This window comes from Delphinapterus leucas, chromosome 9, assembly GCF_059928025.1.
Source record: "Delphinapterus leucas isolate spDelLeu-1000000601 "Yukka" chromosome 9, BTC_Dleu_Yukka2, whole genome shotgun sequence".
NCBI lineage: Eukaryota > Metazoa > Chordata > Mammalia > Artiodactyla > Monodontidae > Delphinapterus > Delphinapterus leucas.
In genome coordinates, this window is record NC_143137.1 from 80874896 (window position 1) to 80887062 (window position 12167).

At 37.8% G+C, this 12167-nt stretch overlaps 1 protein-coding gene across 1 annotated transcript in view; it reads left to right on the top strand.

The window, feature by feature from the left end:
* The window catches only part of CACNA2D1 (calcium voltage-gated channel auxiliary subunit alpha2delta 1), a 514071-nt gene that overhangs the window by 300030 nt on the left and 201874 nt on the right, over window positions 1-12167 (top strand). The window contains exon 5 of the mRNA XM_022554402.3: window positions 8757-8798. Coding sequence (XP_022410110.1) covers window positions 8757-8798 — 42 coding nt within the window. The remainder of the gene's footprint in view (window positions 1-8756; window positions 8799-12167) is intronic.

Consider the following 12167-nt stretch of genomic DNA (forward strand, 5'->3'; position numbering starts at 1 on the left):
AATGTTTCTTGCATTTTGTCTATTCTATTTCCAAGATTTTGGATCATCTTTACTATCATTATTCTGAATTCTTTTCCAGGTAGACTGCCTATTTCCTCTTCATTTGTTAGGTCTGGTCGGTTTTTGCCTTGCTCCTTCAACTGCTGTGTGTTTTTCTGTCTTCTCATTTTGCTTATCTTACTGTGTTTGGGGTCTCCTTTTTGCAGGCTGCAGGTTCGTAGTTCCTGTTGTTTTTGATGTCTGTCGCCAGTGGCTAAGGTTCAGTGGGTTGTGTAGGCTTTCTGGTGGAGGGGATTAGTGCCTGTGTTCTGGTGGATGAGGCTGGATCTTATCTTTCTGGTGGGCAGGTCCACGTCTGGTGGTGTGTTTTGGGGTGTCTGTGGACTTACTATGATTTTAGGCAGCCTCTCTGCTAATGGGTCAGGTTGTGTTCCTGTCTTGCTAGTTGTTTGGCATAGGGTGTCCAGCACTGTAGCTTGCTGGTCATTGAGTGAAGCTGGGTGCTGGTGTTGAGATGGAGATCTCTGGGAGATTTTCGCCATTTGATATTATGTGGAGCTGGGAGGTCTCTTGTGGACCAGTGTCCTGAAGTTGGCTCTCCCACCTCAGAGGCACAGCACTGACTCCTGGCTGCAGCACGAAGAGCCTTTCATCCACACGGCTCAGAATAAAAGGGAGAAAAGGTAGAAAGAAAGAACTAGTAGAAAGAAAGGAAGGAAGGAAAGAAAGAAAAGGAAAGAAGGAAAGAAAGAAAGGAGGGAGGGAGGGAGGAAGGAAGGAGGGAAGGAAGGAAAAAAGAAAGAAAAGATAAAGTAAAATAAAGTAAAATAAAATATAATAAAATTATGAAAATAAAAAATAATTATTAAGAAAAAAAATTTTTTAAAAAACGGACGGATAGAACCCTAGGACAAATGGTGGAAGCAAAGTTATACAGACAAAATCTCACACCGAAGCATACACATACACACTCACAAAAAGAGGAAAAGGGGAAATAATCGTAAATCTTGCTCTCAAAGTCCACTTCCTCAATTTGGGATGATTCGTTGTCTATTCATGTATTCCCCAGATGCAGGGTACATTGAGTTGATTGTGGAGCTTTAATCCGCTGCTTCTGAGGCTGCTGGGAGAGATTTCCCTTTCTCTTCTTTGTTCTCACAGCTCCCGGGGCTCAGCTTTGGATTTGGCCCCGCCTCTGCGTGTAAGTCGCTGGAGGGCGTCTGTTCTTCGCTCAGACAGGACGGGGTTAAAGGAGCCGCTGATTCGGGGAATCTGGCTCACTCAGGCCGGGGCTGGGGAGGGAGGGGCACTGCGTGCGGGGCGGGCCTGCGGCGGCAGACGCTGGCATGACGTTGCACCAGCCTGAGGCGCGCCGTGCGTTCTCCTGGGGAAGTTCCCTGGATCCCGGGACTCTGGCAGTGGCGGGCTGCACAGGCTCACCGGAAGGGGCGTGTGGATAGTGACCTGTGCTCGCACACAGGCTTCTTGGTGGCGGCAGCAGCAGCCTTAGCGTCTCATGCCCGACTCTGGCGTCCGCACTTTTAGCCGCGGCTCGCGCCCGTCTCTGGAGCTCCTTTAAGCAGCGCTCTTAATCCCCTCTCCTCGCGCACCAGGAAACAAAGAGGGAGGAAAAAGTCTTTTGCCTCCTCGGCAGCTCCAGACCTTTTCCCCGGACTCCCTCCCGGCTAGCCGCGGTGCACTAGCCCCTTCAGGCTGTGTTCTCGCCGCCAACCCCAGTCCTCACTCTGCGCTCTGACTGAAGCCCGAGCCTCAGCTCCCAGCCCCGCCCGCTCCGGCAGGTGAGCAGACAAGCCTGTCGGGCTGGTGAGTGCCGGTCGACACCGATCCTCTGTGCGGGAATCTCTCCGTTTTTCCCTCCGCACCCCTGTGGGTGCGCTCTTCTCTGCGGCTCCGAAGCTTTCCCCCTCCGCCACCTGCAGTCTCCGCCCGCGAAGGGGCTTCCTAGTGTGTGGAAACCTGTCCTCCTTCACAGCTCCCTCCCACTGGTGCAGGTCCCGTCCCTATCCTTTTGTCTCTGTTTATTCTGTTTTCTTTTGCCTTACCCAGGTACCTGGGGAGTTTCTTGCCTTTTGGGAGGTCTGAGGTCTTCTGCCATTGTTCAGTAGGTGTTCTGTAGGAGTTGTTCCACGTGTAGATGTAGTTCTGGTGTATCTGTGGGGAGGAAGGTGATCTCCGCGTCTTACTCTTACGCCATCTACCCCCTAAATCTCAAGATTTAGGTTTTAAGCAGTACAGCGTTTGCAACCGTAACCGCTCCTGGAAAATGATATTCTGCTGAAAAAGGAATAGGGAGATGAGATGCTATTTTTGGATAGATTTAGGCGCCTGTTATTTTCTGTGGTCAGAGAAATAAGGTGGTTTGATTTGCCAGCCATCAGAATCATGTGATTGGAAGAAACAGTTTCCCAAAGATAGGAGGGTTTCTGAATTAAAAAAAAAATTACGAAACAAAGTTTACTACAGTTTGTAAAACATAGAACCACTGACTTACTCTATGTGAGGGGTGCATGTGTAATTTTCTCCAGCAAGATTCCACAGTTTGGGTGTTAGGATGGACAAACAAATTTTGCGTTAAATACACAGTCGGAGTTTTTCTAGGCAGGAGTGGATGAGGATGGATGTTTAAAGGAGATGTGGGGTTGGAAAGAGTGTGCTTAGAATCACAGAGGAGTTTGGAGCATAACAACATATTTAATGGACAGGTTGCATATAGAACCAACACTTAATTACCATTTTACTAGACTTTCTTATAAATTACCTCATTTAATTTATCAGAATAAAAATAGCAATAGCAGCTATAATACCATTTCTTCTCCACTGTGCTGTATGGAATCTTTGAAGAAAGGACTTTAAATGATTAAATAGACTCATAGCATAGTAACTGATCTAAGAAAATAAAATTGTATGCATTTTACTTTAATTTCTATGTAAGTGCTAGATAAAGCTAATAAATAAGTTCTGTGGATATTTCTTTTTCAGTATATAAAATAACAGGCCCTGTGCTCAACACTTTACGTCAATCATCTTCTTTATTATCTCTTGTCACGTAATATGAATGCATGTAGATTTATCACATGCCTTCAGCCCAGTAATCTGGTAACATTGATCTCTAGATGGACCTGTGCCCATCTTTATTTTCCCTTTTTATCTTCATAAGCAATATTTCATGCATTCCAAACCCCAAACAGATAGAATGGCATAAAAAATATCTTTTTTCAAGAACCACTGTCTTTACTGCTTCAGCTACTTTTAGCTATCTTTGGAAAGTTCACTTACATTCTTACCCCCTCTCCGACACACACATGGATGTATACACACACACCCTCCCCCAACACCTTGCTAAGTTGTTTTATTCACACAGTGCTATAATCAGTACTGCTGGTTAACCCATGTCATGTAGTGTGGTTGACTTGGGCACAATCAATAGTGGTGCTGTGTCTGGTTACCAGGACAAATTGTTACAAAGATATAATAATCAAAAAATTTGAATTTTAAATGATTTGAGCTAAACAGTGTGGATCTTGGTTGGTAGGAATCATTAACACAACTCATTTATGACAAAGAGTATCCTTAATATTCATCCTATTGACAGAATATTTGGAACTAAAGAAGGATAAAATGACAGTAAGAATGAGGTTTTTTCTTTAAGGTGATTTAACAGGCAATAGAGTTGCCCCAAATTTGTCAACGCTGTGGATCATATGCAGAGTCAAGTGTATAACAAAGAAAAGAGAATTAGTAAATTGGACAGGAAGTTAATGTCTATTTGAGTTTTGAATGTGTGATATATTTCAGATGTTACCTATAAAATCCTAATTTTCAGTTCCATTATTTAAATTTTATCCTTGGCAATATCTTACTCCCAGGTTGAAGCTTTGTACTTATGCTTCAGATTTTTAACATAAACTATTCATCAGAGGCCACGTTTTACAGGAAAGTGGCATGCAAGGGACTGTCACTCACAATATACATTTTTAAGATGGAATGGTCTATTTTGTCCAGATTTAATTTTTGACTCCCAGAAGACACTGGGAAACTAAAGTCATTCATCTCTCAACTTGCTAGGGGATGTTTTAAATTTCAGTAAACAGCAGCATTGTATTAGCGTGAACCATTTGGGTAAATTTGTTTCAAGGAGATAATAAATAAACTACTTGGTTAAAAATCAGAAATGAAACAGTTTGTTCTTGTCATCTAATGGTGCTTAAATTATGAAAAATTGCTCTCTAAAGGTTTGACTAATCTATGAATCTCGTTTGAGGCTGTTGCTAGCTTTAGCCTATCATACTGCACATAATGCACTGAAATCCACTGAAAACCTCTGTGTTTGGAGGTAAAATACCTTCTAAGATGATGTTGTTTAATAATTTACATGAAAATGTTTACCTAGAAGGATAGTAGGGAAAGAAGATTACTCAATTCCGATCTGTGCCTACGATAATTAGTTTATATGCTATGGTTTTAAAGTCTTAAATGATAATGATATAACTATGTACACTCTGGAAAAGGGACGGAGGGAATTTTGAGTGATAGGGTAGGTAAATGATTCAGAAAGAAACACACACACACATTTTCAAACACACATCCTTGAATTGATCAATAGAGGAGGAACGTCTCAAATATCTGAAATTCTTAACTCTTGCCTATTTTGAAACCTGGGAAGGTTTTGGCTTATGTGGTCCTACCATCCAAGGATAGTAAGAGATCTTCTTCAGTTACAGCAGATTTGGGGCAACTGGCCCAGCTGCCTGCTCATCTTGTCATGTGTGAATCAGGAGGGCAAGAACTTGCCTCTTAGGTCAGTGTGTCCATAGTGTTCGTCTCTGTTTCTCCAACGCTTAGCACAGAGTGAGGGCGCCAGAGTACTGTTGAATGAAGGGGGCGTGGCTCCCTCTGTTGGTGGTGAGACCCCCAGCCCCTCCCTGTAGAAAGTCTAGGTGAGATGGGGGCAGGGGCAGGATAAAGGGAGAAGGAATTCAGCTGATACTCTTCCTCCTCCCCTCTAACTTCCCCCACTCAGATCATTTAACTGTTTTTCTACAATATCCTCTCCTAATTTTCTTTTCACACAGTTAATTTTAGCCAAAAGTCATCCCTGTAAAAACATCAGGACGTAGAAGTAGGGCTGATTCAGTGTGAGTTGTCTTTCATTCCTGAGAACTGTCCTTTAACCCAATTCTCTTAAGATTGTTTCTGGATATATTTTGGTGATTCAGTGACTTACATGATTTGATTTCAGACTGATATAGTTTAATGTAGCTGCACACACCTGAATATATATATGTATATATTTTATAATAGAGCTAATATGTATTTCCACAAAGCAGAAGAAATGGCTCTAAATGAATGTGATAGGAAAGAGAATTATGACCACCAAATTATGATTTTTCTCAAGCCTACTTTCAAAATTATTTCTGAACCAAATAATTCTGAAACTATATAAACAAAAGCCACTACGAACTGAGACAAAAAATGTTTTTATATAATTATACAAATTAAAGGCCCTATGAATGTTTGCCATTTATTTTAGCATCATGCTGCCATGTAGGTGGACTAGGTTGACATTAAATGCAGACTTACAGTTTCCCCAAATCCTGATGCCCTGTAGAGATTTATCTTTACGAAAATTGATCAGTCAAGCCTTTCTGCTAGATAGAGTAAGGGAATAATGAAATGTGCGTGCTATCAATGCACAGTCTGAGGATTGAGAAAGGAAAGTGTATTTATAAAAAATGAGGTTAAAAAAAAGCTTCTGAGGGCTTCCCTGGTGGCGCAGTGGTTGAGAGTCCGCCTGCTGATGCAGGGGACACGGGTTCGTGCCCCGATCTGGGAAGATCCCACATGACGCGGAGCGGCTGGGCCCGTGAGCCATGGCCGCTGGGCCTGTGCGTCCAGAGCCTGTGCTCCGCAACGGGAGAGGCCACAACAGTGAGAGGCCCGCGTACCGCAAAAAAAAAAAAAAAAAAAAAAAGCTTCTGAGTCAAAAGCAATGTCATTTATTGGAGGGAAGAAATTTTGTTTTAAGACAGTGGATGTAATCAGTTGTACATTCCACTAAGGCCTGTGTTCTCTTATTGAAACATGACCACCTGTCTAAGCACACATGTTTGATTAAGTGCTTCCTAGGTATGTTGTTTTTCTATAAAAAAGACACGCTTTGTTTTCCTTTGCATTTATATTTTGAGCATGTAAGAAATGGATGTTGTATAAGCAAAGAGCTTCTTAAAAGTAGAAATATAAAATACCTAGTCACAAGGAGTACCAATGTTTGGCCTGCAGTATTATTTTATGACTAATGTATTTTGTTTCCAGTTTGCTTAAAAAAGCCAGGTTTTGGAATTACACGTCTTCCAAAGTCCAGAAAATTTTGTGCAAATGCATAAAAGTTAAATAAACTTAGCAATACACATTTTCAGTGACAGTTTTAGAAGCAATGTAGACCTTCTAAAAGAAGAGGCAAGTAGTGTGGCTTTATGTAAAAAATAATACAGTAACAAAGAAAAGAAACATTTGGAAATTCTCAAATAAACTTAGGTTTTCTCCATTTTCATTTTAACTTCAATCACAGTTTATCTTAGTAGAGTCAAAATACGTAGTTTGAGTGAAAACTAGCATTTATTATACTTTACCCTCTTCTGACACTGTATGTGATACTCTTCATCTTAGGTTTAATAAGTAAATTCTCTTTGTTAATGTGACCATGTGTCACACATAAGAAGAAAATTTGACTAATCAGTTCAGTCCATTAGCTCTGGCACCAGGGGCCAATTGTAATCCTAGACAAATAAATTGTTTTATATAGTCATCTGAACATGTTATTTTACCTAAAAATAGGGGTAGATGTGTTTAACTTATTTTGTGTCTTTTTTGGCGCAGAAATATATACAAATAGGTATTGAATGAATGTTGAAAATGATGCTGCTGAACCGCTTGAAATTTAATGCAGTTTCACCTTGTTTTCCACACGTTTCAATTCTGTAAATGTAAGCAATCAGTTGGCAGACATAATATCTAAAATGAAGTAAACTCATTCAGTGTTTTAACTTTTGATGGAATCCACATTCTAGATTGAAAATTGTCTCCTGAGTATAAATTACAGGGTTCCACGAGGGATCAATAAACTGGTAATTGGTTTGGATCTCAGGGGAATTCAGAAGATTCTCTTTCTTCCTGTAGGTGATGAGTTCTGACATTGTATTTTAACTTTGTTACCGAACTGTCTTCCAGGAAGTAGAACTTTTATGTATGTGAAAATTCTCTAGCTACTTAGTTCTTTTTAAAAAAACAATTAAATGGTAATTTTAAAAGTTTTAATGATTCTAAATGAAATAAATTGAAACTCATGGATTTCATTCAGTATTACAAATCATATGTTCTTATATTTATCTATGTAGTTTTTGGTTTGGTTACTTGGTCTTCAGAGATACCTATATTTTACAGATCTTCATTATCATGGTATGTTTCTCAAATAAAAAAACGGGGGCAGAATCTGTGGCAAAAATTTGGAAATGAAACAAGATCTCTTTTCCTCTTGGAGATTTATAATGTGCATTCATACAATAAGGCTGTATGACTTCCTGCTGAAAAGACACAATTTTAACTTCATTGTTTATTGTAAAATCATGACCACAGAATACTTTTGCCTGTATAAGGTCTACTATAGCTTCAAGAACTAGTGATTTTCTTTGGAACATACTTTGAGAAGCACTAATTTAGTCTATTTTTCCCAAGCGATTTTTAAACATTTTTGTGAATTGTGTTTTCTTTTAACAAAGTTTTATATTGTCCATGTCTGTAAATGTTTAAGAGACACAGAAAAATACACTTTTACATGGTACCCAAGTTACTACTAAAGATGTACAGAAGATGGGTAATACGTATCTTCAAACAGTTCAGGAGGAGAAGAAAAAAGATATCAGTATATGCAGATTATTTTTATATTGCACAGAACTAGCCTTGTACACAGAATAGGAATTTAAAATTCATTGATAATTGTTTTATCCATTTTTTCCTGTCCATTTTTCCTTTGTAACACAATTTATATCCATACTTTATATTTATGGCATATTCAGCGACGTTGATGGCTAGCAGAAATGTCCACACACTTTCATTCTTGAAAAGCCAACACTCACTCGATACTTTGGTAGAATATGAGAATATTAGTATGTTGGATTATCTGATATTCTTTGCTATCTAAATTCACAGATACTCTTAATCCCTTATCTGAATCTCCTGAAGGAATTCCTGCCAGTATAGTGCAGATATACCTTTCTTCAAGAATAATTTCAACATTCGATGTATATTTTTTAAAAGTCATGGTTTCAGCAAACTCTTAAGCAGCCACTTACAGTATTCACTTTTCTTGAATTATCCTATTTATCATTTCATTATTTAGGTGTGTGTGTTTGTATGTATGTGTGTGTGTATATGTATATAACTTATTTGCATTAGGAATTCAAAAATCTTTTTCTTCACAAATTGTTCTCAGACCTATGCTGAGAAGTTTTCCCGCAGTACAAGATGTGCTTTTCTAATATCACTGCTATAGTGTTTGAATATGTTCTTAGAAAATATTGGCTAATCTTTTCGATCTTTGTGGAATATATTGTAAAAGGAATACTATGAGAGTTTTATTATTTAAAATATGAATAAAATGTATTCAGTCTTTGATCCAGTATATTATTATGTTTTTAATCAAATCACTAAAGCATTCTTTTTTTTTTCTTTTTTTATAGAGCAATGAAGTTGTCTACTACAATGCAAAGGATGATCTCGATGTGAGTATTAAAAGTTTTACATTAAATTCCAGGGTAAATGTAGGTATACTAGGGTGATTGGCTTTACAAACAAGCTGACCTAGTAGGTTTAGTTGGATTCATGTACCAGTCCAGCCTTAAAACTGTAGTTGCCTAAGGGCATTAAAACATATTTGAATTCAAACTGTTTTTCTCTCGTCTAAGACATGCTACAGTTGACTCGGTGATCCATAAATTTCATTTTAGTTCTGCATATTCTTGACATCCTGCTAACTTTGTCAAGTTTGCTGGAGTTGGACTATTTCACATAAAATTTTTGAGAATTTATAAAAAAATGTAAGACAATACATTTTATACTTCACTAAAACTTTTTGTTGGGGAAGTTCATAGTCCTTTAGATATGTTAATACTATTGCTCTTGTAAACCCTTAGATAGTGAATAAAAATGAATCATGTTTTATGATTAGTATATTGGTTTGGCTATTACAGAGAGTCTTAAAGTAAAAGTGCTACGACAAGCCAAAAGATTATTCCTCTCTCATGTCACATTCTGTGTGCAAGGCCTAATATAACAACTCTCCATCGTCCAGGCCCTACAGTCCTTCTCTCATGTTTTTTGCTCTCCTCAGTGTAACTTTTCCATATTTTGGTCCAAAATGGATGCTCCAATATCCACAATGATTTTTGCATTCTATGCATCAGGAAGGAGGCAGATGGCACTGAAGGACACACACTTTGCCTTTAAGGGTATGTTCTGGAAATTGCAGACAGCATTTCTATCTGCACCCGTTGTCCACAACTTAGTGACTAGTCTTGCCTAGATGCAAGAAGATACGGAACATAATTTTCTTTCCCCTTCGATAATCATGTACCCAAATAAAATATAGGACTCCATTACTGAAGAGAGAATAGGGAGAATACTAGTTGGGAGTTAATTAGCAGTTTGTGCACTTAATTTTGCTCTTCTTGGAATATTAAAGTTAATGCCCAGACTCTCCCCGCTCGTCTGAGTGACTTCTATCAATTAGGTATAGTCAAATTCTTCAACTTGGAACTCAGGAAAAAATTCTCTTTTACAGGAAAATGATTATAAAATTATGTGCTGTGTTGAGTATTATTTAGTCCTTCTTAAAGCATGTGTTTTGATCATTACAATCAAATTGTTTTCTGCAATGGAAATATTCGCTATCTTAGAATGAAAGAAAGTTAAGAAATGTAAGTAAATGTTGAACTTTGATATTCACCTTAGGATTTTTAGTGGTTATAGCTGTTTTTGAAGATTGTTGCTTATCAGATGAAGTTGGACTTACATGGATGGTGAGATTTATTCATCCTTACCAAAAGTTTTGCTGTATATAATTGGATTTAGTTGGTTGATATACTCCAACTTTATACATGTAGTGCTTGATGTTTTATTTATCAAATATCTGTATAATCATAATACCATCTTGTTTTGATTTGAATTGGCTTACCGTCACTGTTTGTTGTACTTTTCTATATTCCAATTTAGTTGTAAATTTTTATTGCTCAAATTCCACAAAGCCATATTCATTATGAAAAATTGGTGAACGGAGATTATATAATGTGAGTTTATAATCTCATACATTAATATCTAATATCTAGTGAACACAGGAACTAATTGGAATACTAAATATTGAAACAATATTATCAATTAATAAATATATCCTTATATGTTTGAATGGGGATATAAATATCTGAGATATAAATAAATTTTCTATTTTCTAGAATAGTTCTATATTTAGCCTATGAGTGGACTTTGAAAACAGGTGGCTGAAATCTTCCCAGCAAGTGTCAAGCTATAGAAATAGGAAGGCCAGATTTAACTACAGATGTGTTTTGGTGTGCTGACACAGAAACAAAGTGAGTTTGATTGCCTTTGGATGTGATGCATTCTCCAGGTTGCTGCAGTTCCACTGCTCCTGTTGCCTTACTCTGCCTACATCACACATCCACACATGTAAAGAAAAGAAAAGAAAAATGTCTTAAGACAGTATAGGGTAGAATCTTCATCACACCAACATTTAAGGAAGGTGAGGGCAGGGGTAAGGTGTGTAGGATATGAGTAGATGGAAATGAAGCAAAAGTAGCTTTCATAATAGAAGTAAATCATACGAAAAGTCCATAACTTTAGTTTATGTTGGATTCAGGATTAAATTTAGAATGTCCTGGTTCCTATTATTCTCCCATGTTAAATATGCTGGTCCATCACCAAGTTAAGATTTGCATATAAAGAATGACATAGTCAAGTGTAATCAATTGATTTTGTTCATTGTAATGGTGATACATGGCCTCACTTAAAGGTAAAACGAGCATTTAAAGTGCTTTTTAATCTCATCAGTTGCCTCTCAATGAAGCTCAACAGCTATCTCTTTGGAGTGTCACTTTCTATGAGCTACGTCTGAATTAGCTAGTTTGTGGGGAGCTGTCAGGTTGTAAGCCTTACAAGGACTTTGATACCAGACAGTCCCTCAGGGGCATTTTATAATATCTGTGCCGCTCAGATCGATGCTGTTTATATTCACCTTCTGGGTATAAAAATAAATACCTAGTGACAGGCAGATTTAGCTAAAGCAGTGACTGAAATAAGGGGTAAAGTCAATGTCCCTTAGGATTGTGTAATGTGATTTAAAAATTATGACTCTAGTCATTTACACAAATTTTTGCTTTGGAATTAAAAAATGCACGTATAACTTGGCGAAATTATTTGGTGAGCCACAATTCATATGGAAGGTATAAGGTACATAGCCATGCTGGAAATTTAAGACAATGATTCCTGTCCCTGTGCTAGTTAATGTTAACTATTCTCTCCTCTAATTACCTGATTTTGATATCCTACAATTTTTCCAATCAGATGCTAAGTACTCTTTAAAAACTAATTCAAATACTACCTCCTCTTGAAGCCTGCCTTGCTTTTCCTAAGTAGCAAATGGTATTTCCTTCCTCTGGGTGCTCAGAATAACTTGCTACACGTTTCTGGTTTCAGTGGTGCAATATCTTATACTATGGTATTTTTATAGAGGGATAATCTTCTCTATTAAAATTTTAGTGTCTTGAGGTAAGGGTCTTACTCATTTTCTCTGTTTAATGATTTAGAATAATTGCTGAGATAATGCTTGTTAAATTGGGTAGGTGTTTGTGTGTTTCAGTCCCCCTATTGCTTACATAGCATTTGTGAAGATTGTTCCCTTTTTTTTTTTTAATGTCAAAAGTTTTTTTTTTTTTTACATCTTTATTGGAGTGTAATTGCTTTACAATGGTGTGTTAGTTTCTGCTTTATAACAAAGTGAATCAGTTATACATATACATATGTTCCCATATCTCTTCCCTCTTGTGTCTCCCTCCCTCCCACTCTCCCTATCCCACACCTCC